Raw genomic sequence first — 21736 nt, 5'->3', positions numbered from 1 at the left:
TATTGTCTCAAAGGAAGCTCTCAAAGGGAAGCTGGGATGACATAAATTAAACTGCTAGTGAGAGGGTGTAAACTAGTACTTGGTGAGTGGTTCACATGATCTGCTTTCAAAATTAAAAGATTGATGTGCACCCAGAGGGCTTTGACTTGAGCTTTAAACTATTTGTTTTCACTCTGTCATAGATTTTCCCATTAATTGAGCAGGTAATACCAGATCGTAAACATGTTGAAAGTTAGGTGTAGATTTCAGAGTGATGTTGATGCATTGTCCTGGAGACCAGCCCGAATTACAGCACACTCAGGGCAACCAGGGGAGAGCTCTGCAGGCAGAGCCAGTGCAGGACACGGCCATGGTATAGAAAGTGTCTGGCTGGGCAGTTCTGCAGGCGTGTGGCAAGCTGCAGCGGGCCACCCCCATCTGTGGGGGACAGCGAGTGTCCCACTGGGGAGAGTGAGCGCTGTGCCCTGCCCTGTACATAGGCATAGGATACTATTTTTTTGTAGAACAGGCACAATAATGCTTCCACTGCGCCAGGCATTGACTAGGTGGCGGTCTCTAATTTTGCACGTCATGTTTAAAGAGAACATGGACTAACTAGAGAGCCACTGGGGACGTGAACGGACGGCCAGAGGGAAGATTACATGGATGAGGTAAATCTTGCGGAAAGATAACTGAGGTGAGCAGTACAGGGATGTCGCAGGTGCCGCTGCCCCAGTACGAGTGCGTAGTGGTGGCAAAAACCATCGGCACGGCAAATTCGGGACTGACATCAGGTGGAACATCGCGGCGGTGTGGGCTGCGCGTGCGCCGCTGCACCGCGCCTCTGGGCATCAGGTCGAACACTGTCACGCGAACGCCTCGCCTTCCTCACCCGTCCGCGCCGCGTGATGGCGACCGACGGAGCACTACGACCCCCAGCATGCAGTGCGCTGACGACGGGACAGGGCGCCGCCGCTTCCGCCGTGCCCTCGCGTCAGCACCGAGGTTTGAACATCAGTCCCATGGTGCCCCGCGGGCTGCCGCCGATTGGCCGGGCTGGGGGGAGGCGCGTGGTTCAAAGCCATCGGCGGAGGGCGCGCGCGGGTGGAGCGGTTGGCGGTAGCTCCGCGCGCCTCGGAGCATCGCGCCAGCGCTGCGTCTCGCTCCACACATCGGCAGCTTCCGCGCCGGCGCCCGCCATGGCTTCCCTCAGCTTCCAGGGTGGCGGAGGCGCTAAGAAGGAGGAGAAGGGCAAGAACATCCAGGTGGTGGTGCGGTGCAGGTAGGCGCGGCGGCTGCCCCCTCCCCTCCATCCCCGGGCGAGCGTTGGAGGTCAGCCCGCAGCGGGGGCCTGCGGGGAGCCGGTGAGGCCCCCTCCTGTGGAAGTCTTTCTGGGACTTCTGTTTGCAACGTTGGCTGCACTGTCCTTCGGCGAGCCCCGCGGGCCGCAGTCGCCGTCGTGTGACATAGACTGGCAGGGCGGCTCTGAGGCGGCGGGGCTGGGGCAGGGGGCTGCGTGATGTCTCTCCGAGTGTGTCGCTATTAAGGGGCTCATGGTCACATCCAAACGGTCCTCGGCACTGCACTCGAAACAGCCTGTGGAAGCATTCATTGCATTGGCTGTGTGGCAGTTCCTGCAGCCGGCACAGAGAATCGGCACTCCCGCGAAATTAACGCTGCTACGTTTGAAAAGGCAAAAAATTGCACTTTCGTAACTCGATTCAGTGCACGCCCAGTGCGAAGCTACGTAGGGAGGTTAAGAAGAGCTACGTGGGAATTAGTATGAACGATATTCAAGACTCAAAAAGAACCCCAAACTTTGAATTTTTATCTTCTACGAGCTTATGTGGGAAACTGCTACGATTTAATAGCGCATTTGCTACGACCAGTTTCATGTCTTTCATGTAACTTCAATGGTGTAGACTCCAAATTCAGGCAAAAAGCTTTTGGAGGTCAACTTCTTAAATAATAATGACTGACTACCTCCGTTGATGAAACTTTTAAAAATTATTTTACTAATATGCTATAAGGTTCCATTTTCTTTGTAATTGTGAGGTGGCTTCAAAGCCTTACTTCCTGATAGTAAGTCTTAAACTCTCTTAAAGTGTTGCTTATTAAAACTGCTAGTGGGTTAAGAGCAGTGTTAAAAATACATTTGGAAGTTGTATTTTGAGCCAGAACTTCAAATGTTAGCTTACGTATTGTAACGTGTTTTGCAGTCGTTATACCCTCATGCTTGGAAGCTCTACTTTTACAGATACACGAGTATAGAAATTCAATGCGTTTTTCTTACTTTTGTCACTGTGGTGATATGACCCTGGCTGGATGCCTGGTGCCCACCACATCACTCTATCAACCCCCTCCTCGGCAAGCTAGGGAGAGGAGAAAATGAGAGTCTCATGAGTTGAGATAAAAGCAGTTTAATAAAGAAATAGCAAAGCTGTACATACGAGAAGCAAAGCAAATAAAGATGTTACTACCTACTTCCCATCAGCAGCAATGCTCGCCCGAGAAGCAGGGTTTCGGTACGTGTAACAGTTGCTTTTGGAAGGCCAAAAATGAATCTTGCTCCCCCTTCCTGCTCCTCTCCCCCAGTTTATATTGCTGAGCTGACATATGGTGTGGAATATCTCCTTGGTCAGCCTGGATCAGCTGTCCTGGCTATAGTTGCTCCCAAGATCATGCCCACCAACAGCTATTGGTGAAGCCGGGGGAAGGAATGCTGGAGGGACAGCCCTGATGCTGTGAGAGTAGTAGTCATAACATGTATGTGCTGTCAATACCAACAGTAAGCACAGCACTGCAAGAGCTGTTGAAAATCACTACCATCCTGGACCCACTACAGTCACACAACTAAAAAGCTGCTGAAAAAATGTTACAGAAATTATGAAAGTATTGATGTAAATCAAGGCTATTGCAGAAGAAGAAGAGCTGTTGAATCATAGAGCATTTGAGTTTGAAACACTGACAAGAATTATAATATTATTTTTTATCTGATTGGTCTCAATTGTTCTGGAATTGCCTCACTAAGTATTAGTGTATATTTTAATTAAATATAATGTTCAATATGACTTCAGCATCTCAACTGTCCATGGTGTAGTGTTTTGCTTTTGCTGCAACTCGTAGACTAAGTCCTATGTCAGGATATAATCTCTAATCCTTAAAAACTCTCTGGCTCACCCTTACTTTTGCCTCCTGTAGAGCTTTCCTTTTTTAATAGAGCTTCAATGTGTTTGAGCTAGTACATGCTTCTGCCACCTTTTGTTTTTTTCTGCATCAGGTTGTCTTATAGATAAGTAGAGAGATGCAATCATAGTATTTTGCTTCCAAATTTACTTCCAAAAGCTGGTGTATGTAAGCTTATCAGAAACACTTTCAAGCAACATGTTTACTATGCTTTGGTAAAACATGAATTTGGAAACTCAGAATGCATTCATTAGCATTGTTAATATGCATGTTAATATCTAAGGGGATGAATCTGTGATGTCACTGTTATACAGCAGAATGGTCAGGGTTGGAAGGGACCTCTAGAGATCACTCAGCCCAACCGCCTTTTAAAGCAGGTTCAACTTGATCAGGTCCAGGCAGGTTTATTAAAATCTCCGGAGAAAGAGAATCCACACCCTGCCAGGGCAACCTATGCCACTGCTTGCAAATCCAGGTTGCTGCTTGTCTAGTGGTATATGGAGATGATCTACATGTATGTTCCAACCTAGCTGAATTGTTCCTCAGAACCCATATTTGTGTGCCATCATACCATAAGCCTCCAGTATTTGACTGGTACATTGTTATATTCCAGAACAGAATATATTAATTGTTCAATAACCTACACCATCTTAAAAATGACAAAGCCAAAGCTGTAACTTACCCCCATAAACAAGATTTTAGTGATTATCCATTGTCACCAGTCAGTCTTTCACCAAAGAGTTTAGTGGTCTGTTTAGAATCTAACACTTAAGCCTCAGTGCTATGTTGAGGAAGAAATGTTAGCCGCAAGAGTTAGGAAACTTGAGATGCCATGTGCTTGTGGTGTATTTTTTAAAAAAAACCCCCATAATTTAAAGAGACAGCATCTGTCAAAATATTTTTAAGATAACTAAGGTTGTAGAAGTTCGGTTTTCAAGTTGACCATTCAGGTCAACTATCCAGCTAGTATAGACATTTGGTCCAGTGTCGCTACTAAATGAGTAATAAAATGGTATTTCTTGCTTTAAGTTTTCAACCCATGGTGATTTCCTTGCTTTTTTGGGAAAAATTATTGCGAACACCCCTTCAAGAAAAATTGTGCACACCAGGTTTAAATTGACTAGGTGATGAAACAAAATGCTTATCATAAAGTTTCAAAACTTTTATTACACCTCTATTAAACTTTACTTAAAACTCAAGCTGGGGAAAAAGAAGGGTATGCAGACTTTTTTCCTCCCCAAATTCAATGTTTTGTGTGTCTTACTAAATTCTATTCACAATTCACAAATTCTTTTCCAATGCATCAGAACTGTGAAGTTGCTGCTATTGCTGTCCACTGTTCTGCTAGTAGTAGAGTCTGTTAGTATTTCTGGTGCTTTAGAGTGCTGTGTCATTAGTGTAAGATGTAGACATCATTGCTTGCCTAAATGAAAATTTTTTAAAAGGATGTTTTTAAGTTAATTGTTTTTATTCTCTGTTGCCTTAACTTTCATATATATGTGTTCCCTGTTTTGAAAACTTAATTTATATAACTATTTGGTATGTTTAACATTTCCCCCCCTGCCCAATTGAACATTTTCTAGTGCAAAGTTGGCTGTGTGTGAATCTAAATGATCTAAAGTGTTTATGGACTTGTTAAAAATACATATGTAAGCAGACTAAAAGCTGTAGTTACTTGAATTATCCTGTTCAAGGAGAAACAAAGTCTGTAAACTGTCAAATTACAGTGGTTTTTCCTTGAACAATTATCGAACACATTAAGTCAAAAGCTTTGTATTCCTTTTACCTATTATACTATTCTGGATCCTTAAACTGAGATATATTACTACTTTGTCAGTTTATGTTCTTTATTAGCAGTTAGATCAATCTGATTTTCTAAACTCCTGTCTTTTTAGGCCTTTTAATGCCTCGGAACGTAAAGCAAACTCTTATGCTGTTGTAGACTGTGATCAAGGACGAAAGGAAGTTAGTGTCCGCACTGGAGGAGTGACAGATAAGACCTCAAGAAAGACTTACACATTTGATATGGTAACTGCTTGTCCAGTTGGGGAATTGTAGGAACAAGCTAGTACATTTCTCTAATATGGGCTGATTACTTTCTGATACTATACATTGCAAATAACTGGGATGTGTTTTCTCTGCCTTGACAGGTGTTTGGAGCTATGGCAAAGCAGATTGATGTATACCGGAGTGTTGTGTGTCCCATTTTGGATGAAGTTATTATGGGCTACAACTGTACAGTGTTTGCGTAAGTAAGCGAATAATTAGTAGGACATTTAATAGGTCTTTTAGTTTTTTGTTTACCTTTTCATTTCTTATTCTCACAGTTATGGCCAAACTGGGACTGGTAAGACCTTCACAATGGAAGGGGAGCGGTCACCCAATGAGAAATATACTTGGGAAGAGGTATATTTTCACTCCGAGATTTCTCTTGTCTATGCTATAGTTCAGTTGAAAGTTAGAAATTGCAGAAAGCTAAAGAAAACCTAAAGCTAAATCTTTCAAATCCTGAAGCTGACTTTCCTTAAAAGTTTGTAAATTAACAAATAGTCTCATTCATTTGTATGAAAGTCAAAATTTTTAACTCTTTAATGCATGCATACAAGTCTTGACAGTCTTTATATGGAAGGTGATCTTTGTCCAAGGTATTCTTATTTATACCAAATCAGACTACTTAGCTGAAATTCCCCTCCCCCTGCCCAATCCCTTTCAGAACTCTTATGTATTAAATACTTCACTTTGTAGGATCCACTAGCAGGTATAATACCCCGTACATTGCATCAAATATTTGAAAAACTCTCGGAGAATGGTACTGAGTTTTCAGTGAAAGTCTCTCTTTTGGAAATCTATAATGAGGAGCTTTTTGATCTTCTGAATCCTACTCCTGATGTTGGAGAAAGACTGCAGATGTTTGATGACCCTCGAAACAAGGTTAGTACTGTCTTCCAAAATTTGTTATCTTAAAGCCTTCAGGATTGTTGACAGATGTATAATAGGCATGCATTATTTTCTGACAGAGGGGTGTAGTTATTAAAGGCTTGGAAGAAATAACTGTACACAACAAAAATGAAGTCTACCAAATCCTGGAAAGGGGTGCAGCAAAAAGGACAACTGCAGCTACTTACATGAATGCATATTCCAGGTACAAATCTTCCTCATTTGAGAAACTTTGCTCTTCTCTTATTAAACAAGATCTTATTTGAAAAAGAAAAAGATGTTGAAGCTAGTGCAAATATGGTGTAACCTTGAGATTATGTATCACAGTTCAAATTTTCAAATATGAGTTAGATAAGGTTTCTTCCTTATCCTACACACATCCTGTGGGGAGATGTATTCTAATGGATCTATGAAGGAGTTCCTAAAATTAGGGTTTCAAAATACTGCTATTTTTTTACAGATCAATGCAAGACCTTCTTTTCAAACTTCAGCTTCTGAAACCTTGCAAACTAGATTGTGGAAATTTGAGATAAGGTTGAGGGGTTTATATTGCTGGGTGATGCAGACTACTTTGTGATTGCAACTTGTAGTCAGAATCTAGTAGAGATGCCCTGGTCAAAAACATCATTGTTATTGAAATACAGAGGATACCTATGTCACTGAAGAAGTAGTGATCCAGTGTTATGATAAGCAAGGCACACCTTGCCCATGTCATATTTGAAATTAAAGATATTCTGAGCACCTCTGTCTACTGCTGCAAGGGAACAGATATTTAGTTACCAAATATTAGAATGCAAAACTAATTTCACCTGAAATTATAGGAAATGTAGAGAATTCATTCTGCCTCAACTGTTGCTTTATGCATGGTCAAGTAATTTGATGTTTATGGTTTTATATATATGCCATCTTCCTATTGTAAAAACTTATTAAAAGAATAAGCTCAAGCTAAAATAATCTTAAACTGTACTTTTGTTTCAATAAAAACTGAAGTAAATTTTTAATATTTGATTCAGCTGCTTGCTGATTGTCTTAGCCTGAATAAAGAAAACTATTTCTTCATCTCACATGCTGTAAAACTCTTCTTAGCATATTGGCTAAAATAATCTACAAGCCAGCGCTCTTGATTTATCCGTGAGTCGAGAATACACAAATGTAGGCAAAACTAAACTGTTTTTCTTGGTTCTGCTTGAAATAAGATGAACTTTACCAGAACTGAATTACATAAACATCATCCCATTGCTTTATCACTGTTTTTAAGTACCATATTCATATGTATAAACAAAAATATACTTGATAGAATAACTTTGTGTATTGAAAATATGTAAATCTCAATGGGCCAAATGCATTCTCTAAGAACACAGGTACCTAAATTGCAGTAGTGTCCTGTGTCCAGCAGATTTGGCTTTAATGGGTTATCTGTCTGAAACTGAGTTCTTTTATAGCCGTTCCCACTCTGTGTTTTCGATTACCATCCATATGAAAGAAACTACAGTAGATGGAGAAGAGCTTGTTAAAATTGGAAAGCTAAACTTGGTAAGTATTTGAACTAAATGTCATCAATGACATTCTTAAAGCAATGAACTAGAATAATCTGACCTCATTCTGTTCAGAATTTTTTTCTCAGTACAGGGTTGGGGAGGAAGCATTGTTTTTTCTAAAGTGATATGAACTATATTTGTCCCTCAGAAATATCAGTCCCATTTGTCACCCAAATGTCTCCTGAAAAAGCTAGTTCACGTGTGTTATGTTCTGTGACACAATGAGGCAAGCCCTCTTGAAAAGTGACGTGAGACAGAAGCATGTCCTTCCTTTTGTCTTTCAGGTTGATCTTGCAGGAAGTGAAAACATTGGTCGATCTGGTGCAGTTGACAAAAGAGCTCGTGAAGCTGGAAATATCAATCAGTCTCTCCTGACCCTAGGAAGAGTTATTACTGCTCTGGTAGAAAGAGCCCCACATATTCCATACAGGGAATCTAAACTCACAAGAATCCTTCAAGATTCTCTTGGAGGACGAACGAAAACATCAATAATTGCCACAGTTTCTCCTGCATCTATAAATCTTGAGGTAAAATTAAGTCTAAAAAACTAACTACTAAAAGATATTATAATCTGCTAATGATACAAAAATAGCAGTTAACTCCTCAGCTTGACCTAGTGTTACATCTGTTTATCACAGGAAACACTGAGTACACTGGAATATGCCCACAGAGCAAAGAACATAATGAACAAGCCTGAAGTTAATCAGAAGCTAACAAAAAAAGCTCTTATTAAGGTAAGCTAGATGTATATCTTCACGAAATGAGTTCCAAGTTAAGTTTTATTCTGGTTTTGCTATGCAGGAATTATGAAGTTGTGGAGAGGCTCTAACTAGCAGCAATGCTTTTCTGTGGTGATTTTGATCACTGAACTAATGTTTTCAAACTAAGCTACAGTACTAGTACATCGTTAGTGACTGTAAATGCCGAAACTGTTGCTAAGACTGAAGCTGAACAGAGAGGGCTGCTGCTACTAGCTACAACTCTTTGTTTGGATTGCTTGTTACAAGTTAGTGGAGAGCCACTAAATGGCACTGGATTTTTTTTTTCTGGACTATATTAGAAGCTTTATTCCCTCGAAAGTGCCTGACTTAAAATGAACTTCTCAGTAAGTATGAATGAAGAGCCCACATAAAGCAGCTGGCTTTTCAGCTAAAGAAGCTGAAGTTCCCATTGTTAGCTGTTACATGCAACCAAGTATGATGTTGGGAGATTTCAATGTTCTATGTATGTCCAATGGTATGAATCTAAATGGTGCTATACTGGAACTTATGTGGAACAAGAAGCACTTTATGCCTGTCCTTATGCAAAATGTCTATAGACCACTATCTTTGAAGTATCCCTTAAGCTAAATCTTGAAAGCAAAGTAGAAATGTTCAGCTTGCCATGTGACTGTTTCTTTAAATAGGAATATACTGAAGAGATTGAACGTTTGAAGCGAGACCTTGCTGCTGCACGAGAGAAAAATGGAGTCTATATTTCCCTTGAAAATTATGAGTATGTCTTCACAATTTCTATAACATGACTAACAACAAGTGTCAGATACTGGTACCCATCCTTGTACAGAAATGCGTTCAGATCTATTAACACACCAGAAAATTGAAGATAATCAGGAGAATTTACCCAGTTGCTCAACTTGTTCTTTAGAGATTAATTATTACACAGATAAAAAGCCTGAAGAGTAGGTTTGTACTGAGGATTTTATTTGTATTGTGGAGCTTACCATAAGCATAGCTGGGATGCGGATTTACATCATGCAGCTTGTTCTTTCACTGCAAGCTCACATAGGAGAGAAAACTTGATGCAGTTCACTTTGTCAAAGTGATAGTTTACAGAGGAACTTTACAATGGAAAATTGTCTCAAATCCTTTCTGCATTAAGTGAAAATTACCTGGTCTTCATAAAGAAGCTATCAATACATATTTTTTTAAATTACTAAATATATAGTATAAAACCCAGCAGGTAATCTTGAAATCATCTCTTACTTGACTAATTTATTTGTTTTAATCCTTGCTTGAGAGCCCTTAATGGAAAGCTGACAGTTCAGGAAGAACAAATTGCAGAGTATGTTGACAAAATCAGTGTCATGGAGGAAGAAGTGAAAAGAGTAAGTGACATTTCTCATCTGTGTCTTAAATCTGCCAAAAATTAAAGAAATCTTTGGGGAAGGAGAAAAAAAGTTTGAAAAAAGAACAATCTGAAGATTTTTGTTGTTGTTGTTCTTAAAGCTCTTAAAGAGTGCAAACTTCCTAATTTTTGAAATTAGTTGAAATATCACATTTCAGGATGAAATTTCTTTCTTAAAATATTTTAATGCCTACCACTTTGCTTTGCTGGGTTTTCAGAAAAAAATATACTTGTAAAACTGGACCCTCTCAGTGACAGATATTTGTGTAGGAGCAAAGAGTGAGGAGAGTGCATTCCATAAAATGGAAGCTTCCTAATGGAGAAGTTGATTCTCTGTAATATGTAACTACTCTAATCAGCTTTACTGACCCTCTTCTTCACTCTATTTGCTTAGGTTTGTTTAGTGCAATCTTTTTTTCTCTTGTGTTTTAATAATTGTTTGATCTTGTGGTTTGAGTGGAGAAGTGAGGGGTTATTTCAGTGAAAATGGTGTCGCTTTGTGATATTTTCAGTGAATACAGACTATACAAACCTATAGTCTAGATTTAAGACCTCTGAGCCTTACAGCTGAAACTACATTGGCAGATGACAACTTGTCCTCTGGTATTGTGGCATAATTTGAGATATGTGAAGCAGGACTGTTGAAATTCTAAAAATCAGTGTTGCCCTATTTATGTTTGTTTTCCACCTTAGATCACTGAACTATTCACAGTTAGTAAAAATGAACTTGAGCAGTGTAAAACAGATCTGCAAACTAAGGAGAAGGAACTGGAGGAAACACAAAAACATCTGCAAGAAACCAAGATTCATCTGGCTGAAGAAGAATATGTGGTTTCAGTGCTGGAAAACACCGAACAAAAACTTCATGGCACAGCTAGCAAGGTTATCACTATTCTTACACCTAACTGTAACAGTAGCTTCCCATATTTAGGAGTTTGATAGGCTGTTCAAGGAAATCATTGTTCCTAACGCATGATGCAAGTGTGACAAAACTTAGATTTCAGATGGAAAACTAGAATTAGCACTGTAATAATGGTGAAAAGCTACTTAAGATTGCAGGACTTCCTCTGTGAGAATATTGACACTTTACTGCTAAACACACCAATTGATCTGGAGCTAACTTTCAGGCCAGTTTGTTATGAACGTTCCAGTGCTTTGCAGTATCTGTTGTCATGGATGGGTTTGCAGAATAGGTAGTTATGGCTGGCCCTACAAAAAAGTAATTTGTTTTCCCATAACAAATAGAAAAATAGCACAAAGCTTTGCAGAGATATGTGTAGTAATTTACATTCACCAAATGACTAATGGAATGTCAGATCTGTATTTTAGGGTATGGTTTTGATGTGTTTGTAGATTGGTGATAACTATCAAAACAGACTTGATATGGGGGGAGAGTGTCCTGCTGCTTAAATTGCAAAGAAATGAAACCTGTGTCTAGTCAACAGAAAAATTTCTACTCTGATTCCTGTAAGGTTGGTAAGGGATGCCTAGGTTTTTTGCATATGGGTGATGGAGTGTTTGTGTGAGAGAAGTGGGTACAGAAATTATTTACACTGACTATAACACCAGGAATCCATTGTATGTTTGAATTCTAAATCATTTATCACAGAACTGGCACTGGAAACATCATGCTTGGATACTATTAAAGAATACATTTAGTTTAATCTTTCAGAAAAAGTTGTAGTCAATTTTTTTTGTTACAATTCTGTGATAAATGATACTTGAAAAACACCAGGGATGACCCTTATTAATGCTTTAATTTCAAAGTCAGAACAAATGGGCTCTAGTAGGTAACTTCTTCCCGTGTTTTAAGGCTATAAATAATGTAACATTGGGTTTAAGAACAGCTATAATTTGATTATATAAAGGGAAATAGCAGTCTTTCTAAAAAGATAACTTCTTCAACTCAGAACAACAGTTGCTTTTCCTTATGTAATATATGCTTGACCGCTTGTTTAAAGACTGATTCAAATAACTTATAAAAAAATTGTAGTTACTTAGTACAGTTGAAGAAACTACAAATGATGTATCTGGTCTCCATGCAAAACTGGACCGTAAGAAGGCTGTTGATCAACACAATGCTATCGTCCAAAATACATTTGCAGAACAAATGAATGCTTTGTTCAACAAAATACAAGATTCAGTTAGTGAAAACAGTTTGAAGCAACAACAGATGTTGACATCCTACACAAATTTTATAGGTAAGCATAATACTTGTACCAAGTATATCATCCTAAATTTTTGCAACAGTAGTACCAAAGACAGTTTCCTAAAACTGATCTGTTTAGTAAAGTGGAAAAGGCTTTATTTTGAGCAATGTAATGATTGCAGTTGCACCAGAAATAATGTATCTGAGATGACCAACAGCCTTCCTGTGCTGTAAGAGGCAATAAGGTGATGAGCAATAAAAAGAGTTCCTGTCTTACAGTAGAACTTTACAAGGAAACTTACAACACTTCTTGATTTCTTTCGTAGGTGATCTCCTGTCTACCAGTTCTTCAACAGCTAATATTCTTGCATCAGTCATATCAGCATCTTTTGCCTCTGTTAAAGAATTGATGTCTACTGAAGTTTCTCACATGTCTGAAAAAATAACACAACATGAGAATCTGTCACTTGATTGTAAAGCTGGGCTGCTGAGATTAATTGTTAGTAAATTTACATATTCTTATGTTACTTAAATATGTGAAACTGTTCTCAATCAAAAGGATTTGTGTAAATATTGTATAGCTTTTTTTTTCTAGTGCTCTCTACCTGTTTCTGCTTCAGCATTCGAGCATGATTGTATCCCTCTCCACCTCCCCTCTCATGCTACCACCTCAGTCTCTAATGAGCTATATAGCAAATACTGCAATAGCAGAGTACATGGATATGGATAGCTTCTTATAAATGTAGATGAAGGAATAGTCATATCCTGGTTTACCTGTTCTCTTTTTTTTTTTTTCACTGCTGTTCCTAGGAGGAACATACATCTGGATTAGGGAGAGCATTAAATAGCTTGACACCAATGGTAGAATTTGTCTTGGGGCTAAACTGTCAGTTTCAGAGTAACATGAAGAAGTATTCTGCTGTGACTGACAAGGTAATGCACATAACTTGTCTCTTGCCTTGTGCTCTTCTATTTTGTTGTAATTTACAGATAACCCTTTGATATTTTTTCTGCAGCGTATCAGAGTATTTCTAGTTCCAATCTGGCCTTTTCTTCTTTATTCTGTTCCATGAGTTCTGTCTTTCAGCTTTTTCTTTCAGACTTTTCCGAGTGTGGTGTAACAAATCTCTGTATATGTGTGTGTGTAACATATTTGGCAATATCCTCAATATAGTCTCTCCTGTATTTTACAAATCTAAAATAACCAACTTATGTAAGTCTTATCACTCTCAATTTCTCCTGCTGTCATACCAAACTTTCTCTGTAATCACTTTGATTCCTGGAGAATGTGATGCTTTATCTTGTTAACAATAAACATATTTGCAGACAACACTACACTTATGAGAAAGTCCTTGGCTTCAGCTTTTAGTTCTAGTCTGTCTCATGATGTTTATGTAGAGTTGTAGTCTCACTCTTTAATCCCTTTTTACCCATCTTACCAGAACCAAATCATTGTTCCTGGTGACTTGTTGTTCTGAAAAATTTCTTCATTCTATTAATTGCAACTCACATGAAATCAACTCCTCTTGTGTAGAGGCTTAGACATCAAATAATTAGCTTATCAACTCTTGCTTCTTGCTCTTGTCTTAACCAGGTACCTCATCTTCCTATTTTGTCTACCTCACGTGCCAAATGCTATGTTCAGAAAAGCACACGCCAGTTCCAGTCTCTAATTTCAGATTGCTCCAAGTGTTATTTTCCACTTTTTGTGCACAATACTTTATTAGTGCATTTGACAATTTCTTTGGGGTACTGTTTGTTTCTATATAAATTATTCTAGGGAAAACTATCCAGCTCTTTCCTGAAGACAAATATCTGACTTAAAACTGTTTTTCCAAAGGTGGAGGGTCATAAAAAGGAAATGGATACCTTCTTTGAAGATCTCTCCCTCACTCTAGAAAAATTACAGGAAGAAACGATCAGTGTGTTTGCTCAGCTTCAGAATGATTGTGAGAATTTAAAAGAAGAGGTGGAAATGACGAGGCTGGCACATACAAAGGTATCCTTAGAGTAAGAAGAAATCCTAATGCCAAGTGTGATTGCTTGCTTTGATTTTAAGTGTTTTATGGTGGTAAAATGTTGTATTTGCTTCAGAAGACGTTAGGACAGTAGCGTCATGATGATCCTAATTGTTTTCAGCCTTTGTTGGGCTGCTTTAAGAAGCTTATGTAGGAGGATTACAAAAAAAATTTACCCTTGCTCTGTGCATGTCTAATATGCTTTGCTTTTGGCATATATCTGTATGTTCTCCACACAAACTCTTTTATTTGCTGCATTTTTAGTAGAGGCATTCAAGTACACTTGAAGAATGTTAAAAAGTGCAGAATAACAATGGAATGTATGACATTTTTTGTTCATAGAGCACAGCTGAATTAATGTCCTCACTGCAAAGCCAGCTTGACTTGTTTGCTCAGGAGACTCAGAAGAACTTAACTAATGTACTTGCAAAAAATGGAACCTTGAAGACCTCCATCACTACTGTGCAAGAAAATGTTCACCTGTAAGGAGCAGATTACTTTTAACGTATACTGTTGCAAGATAAAAATATGTATGAAGAGGACTGCAAAGTTAGATGCTATTCATATTTTGTAAATATTTTATGCTTGTAAAGTCGTCTGGACAAGATCTGTATGTTAGAGCTGAGTTCTGCCACAGAATGTAGATCATAATTAATCTTTTCTCAGAATAAAAGGTAGCTCTGCAAGACTTTTCCTCAAAGTTGTCTCTTGAGCATATTGCAGATAAGAGACTATGGTTTTGGAAACAATATGCTGATGAATGGCCCTCACTATGACTGGACTCAGAACTTCATACCATAAAGACTTAGCTTCAAGTATAATAGTGTATGTGTTGACGTTTCATTCAGTTGCATGCTGAATAACTAAGGTCTTTTAGTTATTTAGTTTTGAAGTTTTTTAGTTTGTATTTGATTTTTGTTTTTTATTTGTTTTGTTATGGTTGGTTGTTTTTTTGGGGGCGATTTAACAAACCTACTGCTCTGAGTGTTGCAATTTGTAGATATACTGAATAGAGCAACAACTTTATCGTGAACTGACTTGATAGAACTACACTACACTGGTTTCTAAATGTATGATGTGTTAAAGTCCACCTTTGAAAATCTCTGAATTGTTATGAATGTGTTGCAGGAAAACTACAGACCTAGTCAGCAGTACAACTTCCAATCACAGCAAATTTGTTACATCTCTGGATAATTTCTCTCAAGAGCTCAGGATCATAAATGCTGAAAACAAGGTGATGCTGGAAGAATCCACTGGCCACTGTCATCAACTTCTCAGCAATTTAAAAAATATGTCTCAGGATACTGATAAGTGGGGAGAATTTACAACTGCTCAGGTAGTCAACTTTACGAATCAACAGTTATTGTCCCTTGATGACAAGAAACAGCAACTTCAGTGTTTACAAAAGGTACCTATATTTACTTGTAGTCTAATATAGCGTTCTGAGACAAACTTTTGTAACAGAATTTGTAAGGGGGAAAGGTCTCTCAATCTGAACAAAACTGTGTTGCTCAATCACAGAAGACCGTGTTATCTTAAATAGATGCAATTAGAGTAAAGCAGGAACTTAAAAGAGGAAGACCAGGAACTTAAAATGTAAATAATCTCAAAAAAATGGTGGCTTGATTAATCCAATGTGTCTACTTTCCATTTGTAATTTGTGTTTTTTACATACTTTTGGTAGTAAAGCTTTAGAATTAGAAGAATTATCTACTAGTAATGTCCCTGAGACCTTTGCACAGTGATCAAATACAGACTATATTCTGGAGGACTCAAATGACTGTGTTCGTTGGATGGATGAACATAGAGGGAAAAAGTATTCCCTTTGGGTATCTACTAGTTCTGGCCTCACATGTGACAGTTTATTTCTTTTTTTTTTTTTTAATTTCCATAGCAAACTTTACTTCCCACCAACTTTACTGTTCTAATAGGTAACGAAATGGGCAAATCCAACATTTTGCTAACTTTCAGGAAAACTTACTTAACTTTTAAAAGCATTTGTAGTCTCAAGACACTTGCATCTGTTAAACCTACTTAACACTTAAAGAATTTCATTCTAATGGGAATGCCTAAAAATACAGCTTTTCCTTCTTTTATCCTACAAATGCATAAAGCTTTTAGAGCTTGTAGGATTTTCACTTTCAATTGAATATCCTAGTTCTGTGCGGGGTTGTGCATAGAAGCCTGAGGAGTCTGATCTGAACCAGGTGGCATCATCTTTATTCTTATGAGTAGCTTTCTAAAATGATCATACTTTCTAAGAAACTGACTCTCTTCTGAAGATAATTCTCGAAATGAGAGTGTAAAACTGTCACTGAAACCTCTCAATTTGAGGTCTTACAGTTGTTTCGTTTCAGGTCACGTCACTAATCATGCACTACATCTTAGAAAAGAGGACATAACCTTACCTTTCCTGTTAACTTGGTGGTTTTGGTTGTGTTTTGTTGTTTTGTTTTCAGAAAAATGAAGAAAACTCTGATAAAGCAATAGCTGAAATTGTTGGTCATATTGGTAGACAAAAGACTGCTGAGGAGAAGGTACTAAATGGCCTCCTTGGTCAGATAAAGGTTGATCAGGAGATACTTCTGGAGCAGAATCTGACACTTAATGTGGAAGCGCGGCATGGACTGACTCAGGTTAATGGTTTCCTGCAAGAGGATCTCAAAGTAGATATTCCAACAGGTATTTAAAGTAGGTTGGGGACAGAATAGTCTTACAGAAAGAAATTTGAGTTGCAGAATTTCAAAGTGGAAGGTAAATGGGGACATAATGTAACGAGCAGCCTTACACCTTTCTTAAGGTTCATGCTGAACAAAGCATGACTTCTGTATTGTTAATGTAAAATTGAGAATCTGTACTTAAAGCAAATGCTCAAAGTGTTTAATAGTGCCTTTCATTAGTGTAAAATCTTCATTGAAGGGACAACTCCACAGAGAAGAGACTACTTCTATCCAGTCACACTTGTGAGAACAGAACCCCGGGAGCTTCTGCTGGAGCAGTTAAGGCAAAAGCAACAAAAGCTTGATGATATGCTAAACAATGTGACAACAGAGGTAGAAGATAGTGCAGATAAGGTATGTATATGAATAGCAAATGAGGCTCTTCATTGAAGATTTCATATCTCAGGAAGTGTTTTCATACCACTGGGGAGAGTTGACTAGAACTCCAGGGCTGTTGCAGATTTGGTTTTTTACAGAATGCTTTGAGTCATATTTGTTGAGCTCTTAACAAAAGCAGTGTCTTGAAAAATAAGAGTATACGTTAGTAGTTTGGAGACTTGTATTTCTGTTTTTCAATAAACTGAGTGCCTTGTCTTTCATAGGTCTTATCATTCTTAGCACATTCACCTATGAGATTCAGACATTAAATACACTTTTCTGAAAACTTCTGTTTTAGGATGTATTGGAAGAGGAGGAAGGATTGCAAGAATCCAATGAAAGCCTTGTTAGTGACAAGTACTTAGTGGATACAAGCATATCCTGCCACGCAAATGGTGGCATTCCGTTTTTCCAGGTAACTTCCACAGATATTCCAAACAGCTATGTATTTAAGAGTGAAGGAAAACTGTTGTTTTATAATAGTGCTGTAGTCTAAAAGTCACCTACTATAGTTAATCTCATCTCACAACTTCATTAAATCCTGAACTAAAATAACAGCAGATTCCGGTAAGTTAACAGCAGATAAAATAATGCCAATTTCTGACAAGACAGACAATAGAAAACTCTTCAGCAAATAATCCTGCAGGAAGGAAGCTTTTGTAATTGGCTGGACACAAACATATGTTTTAATGGAAAAGTTGAAATTAGATGTGGAGTATTTTTTTAGAAGCCAGATGGGAATATTAGTGTTCTTGATTCTTTGCTTATTTCTTTATTTAATTCCTTGCTATTGAACCTCTTGCCTTAGGGGTGGTTTATTTCCTTGTCAGGGATCCCTTAAAAGTAGCTGTTGAACTTCCAGATGTCTACAATAGTAAATGTCTCTTTAGTAGATACAATATTAGGAACATTTTTCAGGAGCTCTACCACTTATTTTTTTTTCCTCAGAACACTATATACTGCATTGTGCCATGAGCCAGTAGCCTTTAATTTCATTGTACTCTTCTAACATTGGGCATTTTCTTTAAATCCCAGCACAAAAGGAGTCACAAAAAGGATAAAGAAAACAAATCTGCAGCTACAGTGGAGAAGAACAAAATAGAAGATGTGGCGGAACAATTTCTTCACAAATCTAAGCCTCCTTTAAGATGCCTGAACTGAGAAATACCCACTGCAGATCTCTGGTTTTGGAATACTTATGTGTAATTGTCTAATGAGCCATAACTTTCTTTGGTTATTCTCAATCTCTGTATATACTGAATTATTGATAAAAAGTTGAATCCAAATATTGGTCTGACATGTCCTGCCGTTGTCCCATTTTTATATGCTGTAGCTTGCAAAGTATTAATAGACTACTTTTTTGAAGAAAATAACCTGCATATATTATGGTGCTGTATGTTAAACGGGCTTTCACGTTGTTGAGTGAGAATTCCTTTTCTGTTTTTTTCAGTAGATTGCAAATAGCAGAAAAGGATGTGAAAAAATACTTTGTCAGCATTGCCAACTACCTTTTTTTATATTGTAAATAAGTGTTCTGGTTTTATAATCTGATTCTTGTTTCTTTGAGTTAGATAGCTGTCTTGACTGGGGTACTTCAAATAAATCATTGATACATGGAAAATGAACATATAAGCACCTTCTTCAGAGTAAAACAAGATTGTAACTTCCATCTTGTATTACCGGGTTTAATTTAGCTAAAACATTATCAGCCGTGTCAAGTCTTGTGCTGTGTGAAAACGATGGCTCCCTCCCATGTTTCGTAATAGACTAGACAATTCCAGTGCCTTTTCAGTATATGAAAGCTGATCTCACTTCTGTATTTGTTTCTTTTTGTCTTCATTTATTTTGAACCTCAATGTTTCTATCTTCCTCTTATCCAAAACATCACAGCTGTAGGTTATTTTGTCAACCACAGCTTATGTACTGTAAACTGGCAGTGTTTTTTAAGATGTAGATTCTTAACATTAAAACATGCAAACTTGGTACCAAATGTAGCTCCTATGTTGTATGATAACAGTGAATTTCCAGTAACTGACAACTGCATTTGACCAGCTGCTCTTTTCATGCAGCTTAATTGAGAATTTGAAGGAAACTTCAGGCTATGATCTAAAAAAGTAGCTGAATAAGATTATGATAGATAATGGAGACATGGAAAGACAGCCTTAATTTACACTGAAGTACTATTCTTACCTAGTTAAAACATTATTTAAGAGATTGGTTTTTTTCTATATCTAGCCTGCAGGCTTAAGTTGATCATTCTTGAAACGGGTGGTCCATATGTCTATTTGTCTCTGAGCAAGTATGCCAATTCACTATACCCTGGACACCATTCAGACAGCATGCTGCAGTCCTGATACAGAAAGACACCATTTGAAGTATGGCCTTGCACTGATCTCTGAACTCTATCATTAGACCATTAATCAGCTGTGTTTGTCTGAAACACCTATCCTGCCTTTATTTATCCTTTTTCTTTTGCCTCTGTGAGCAAAGGTAATTGCTTTTTCTTAACAGCCTGATAGGAGGAAGGCATTCATTTCCTTTCAAAGGAATAAGATACAGCGTGATGATATCTGGATGTACCTGGCAGATACTTATTGGACTTAAGATCACTTCAGGGCCTAGGTTCTGTTTTCTTGCACCACATGCTAGTATCTAGTCAATGTTGATAGACACAATCTTTTTAAAGACTGTTCAAGAAATCATCTGCTAACTAATAGGAGTTATTCCTATTTCTGTAATGGAATGGCCTAAGCAAAATGGGAGAGAGTTGGACAAACCTTTCACCCTCCTACTTTATTTTCCCTGTGGAGTTCACAGAATCAGTTATGAATGAACAAGCTGGAGCAGCTAGTATCCAGCGAGGACTGCATCCAGAAAATCATGCCAGAATATCTGCTTCCTGGTTTATCCTGTTGGAAACTGCCTCCTCCACCTTAGTTATTTGGTTTCCTCCAGTAATAGGCTGCTTTTCTGACAACTGGGAGCTTTAAGGGCTGTGTGTGTTTCATGAACTGCTTGCATTATTTCTTTTGTCTAAAGTACTCTTCAGACTCATGTTTTCTTTTGTTTGTAATACTGCAGTGGCAGATCATGGTTTAATTGATGCTGGTGTCCAGAGATCACACCAGAAAGGGGAATGAGATGAAAAATGGGATGCAGAACCAGCCTTGGCTTCTCTGTCTATGTCTCTTCTCCCACTAGATGGCTCTAATGCTAAAGTGTGAATCCAAAGCTCAGAACCAGGACTGGGAAATAAGCATCTCTTAAAAGAACACATTTCAAACACTAACACTGAATTTATGCTTCCACAAGGATATGTCTGTATGCAAGGTTAGCTGGGGGATGTTTCATGAAGAGCCTCACTGGAGGAAAAGATGATCTCGGCTCTGTCTTGAGCCATGTGGCAGGGCCAACAGTAACTCAAATGATCAGTAATCTCAGTAACTAAAATCTTGTCCTGAGCTGCTTTCTTGAGTTCCCCATCTGTTCCTTCCCAGAGTAGAAAGCAATGCCTATTTGCTTTGATATGTTGTACAATATATGACAGAAGGAGAAAAGGAGAGTAAGAAAAATAAAATGAGTCATTTCTTGTATGTGTAGCCACTGGTTTTGCAGGTCTAACTCAGAGGAAATATATGGCATGGTCTAGGCTCACATAGTGGTTTGAATTTGTCTTGTTATAGGCACTTTTTCAAGAAGAGTAGGAAACCATTTCCACAGAATGAATAGTAAAGTCATACTCTGACTGAATTAGTCGAACTCAGCATACGAGCAAGTTGTGGTGGCTGGGGCTGTAGTATATGGCCATGTTCTAATGAATCTGAGGGTTTTTTTCAGATTCTGGAGTAGTGGGCAAGTGGGACAGCTCTTGGTTTAATGAAAAACCCAGGTAGGGTAAATACAATGTGGAAAAGTGAAATGAGGAAAAATAAAAGCTTAAATGCATGTAAAAGGGAAATGCAGAGGGAGCGATAAGAGGGCCATGGGAAGCCCAGATAATCAGAGCCACCAGCTTGCTTTTCAAGTGAAAAATGAGCAGTTAGGAGGAAATGAAGGAAAGGAAGGAAAGGAAACTTCCTACTTTCTCTTGGAAATGGAGGAACTGTTGCACTTGTTGCCTCAGAGTTGTTGGGGAATGTAACAATTATTTGAAGAGAGGAAAGAAGACTAAGATGACTGGTCGCTATTGATGGTTGGGTTTATTTTGTGTATCAGAAGCAATTGTGTGGGGCCAGAGAGGAGTGAGGAAAAGGTGCATAGTTGCTAGACTCAGCCTGTCTTTTTCCTGTTAGGTGTCAGTCACCATTGCAATCATCTGTTAAATGGGTAGTGGAAACAAGAGGAAGCCTATAAATCTTTGGGATGGTAAAAAAAAATAAAGGTAGAAAGAACTGAAAAATTGCTGTTTACCATTCCTTTTCCATCAAAAAGAAATAGAAGGGGAAAAAACAAGGAGTTCTAATGTTCAAGAGCATTAAAAACAAGAAGAAATTTTTTTAAAAATATGTAGTTGGTAAATATATACCTTTTGAAACAAATGTTTGCAACCATTTAACTGCTATTGGTTTTTCCTTCTCTGTTAGAAACTACTCTTTATGGTAGAGAACAAGGCTCTATACACATCCACCCATGCAGTTGCTTTATAAAGTCAAATAACAAATTGTGCTAGCTTCGCACTAGTAGGCTTTATGTGACATAGTATTCTAG

At 38.2% G+C, this 21736-nt stretch overlaps 1 protein-coding gene across 1 annotated transcript; it reads left to right on the top strand.

Moving 5' to 3' along the window:
* Positions 1 to 1104: 1104 nt before the first annotated feature.
* On the top strand, positions 1105 to 18449 carry KIF11 (kinesin family member 11). Its single transcript, XM_062001678.1, has 22 exons — positions 1105 to 1261; positions 5061 to 5193; positions 5316 to 5413; positions 5493 to 5571; positions 5911 to 6096; positions 6183 to 6307; positions 7545 to 7635; positions 7925 to 8167; positions 8279 to 8374; positions 9046 to 9134; positions 9657 to 9744; positions 10458 to 10646; positions 11758 to 11965; positions 12240 to 12412; positions 12724 to 12846; positions 13754 to 13912; positions 14274 to 14413; positions 15060 to 15339; positions 16391 to 16613; positions 16851 to 17005; positions 17328 to 17444; positions 18065 to 18449. The coding sequence occupies exons 1-22, from the start codon at positions 1179 to 1181 to the stop codon at positions 18188 to 18190; spliced, it is 3204 nt and encodes a 1067-aa protein (XP_061857662.1). The 5' UTR covers positions 1105 to 1178; the 3' UTR covers positions 18191 to 18449.
* Positions 18450 to 21736: the final 3287 nt, after the last annotated feature.

This window comes from Colius striatus, chromosome 8, assembly GCF_028858725.1.
Source record: "Colius striatus isolate bColStr4 chromosome 8, bColStr4.1.hap1, whole genome shotgun sequence".
NCBI classification, from domain to species: Eukaryota; Metazoa; Chordata; class Aves; order Coliiformes; family Coliidae; genus Colius; species Colius striatus.
This window is presented reverse-complemented; position numbering and strand designations above follow the sequence as displayed.

What these genes read in the sequence shown, in the direction of transcription:
- KIF11 (XM_062001678.1), top strand. Translation starts at nt 1,179, where the DNA reads ATGGCTTCCCTCAGCTTCCAGGGTGGCGGAGGCGCTAAGAAGGAGGAG. An exon ending in ATCCTACACAAATTTTATAG is followed by an intron (nt 11,966 to 12,239) that starts GTAAGCATAATA and finishes TTTCTTTCGTAG; the next exon opens with GTGATCTCCTGTCTACCAGT. An exon ending in GTGCAAGAAAATGTTCACCT is followed by an intron (nt 14,414 to 15,059) that starts GTAAGGAGCAGA and finishes AATGTGTTGCAG; the next exon opens with GAAAACTACAGACCTAGTCA.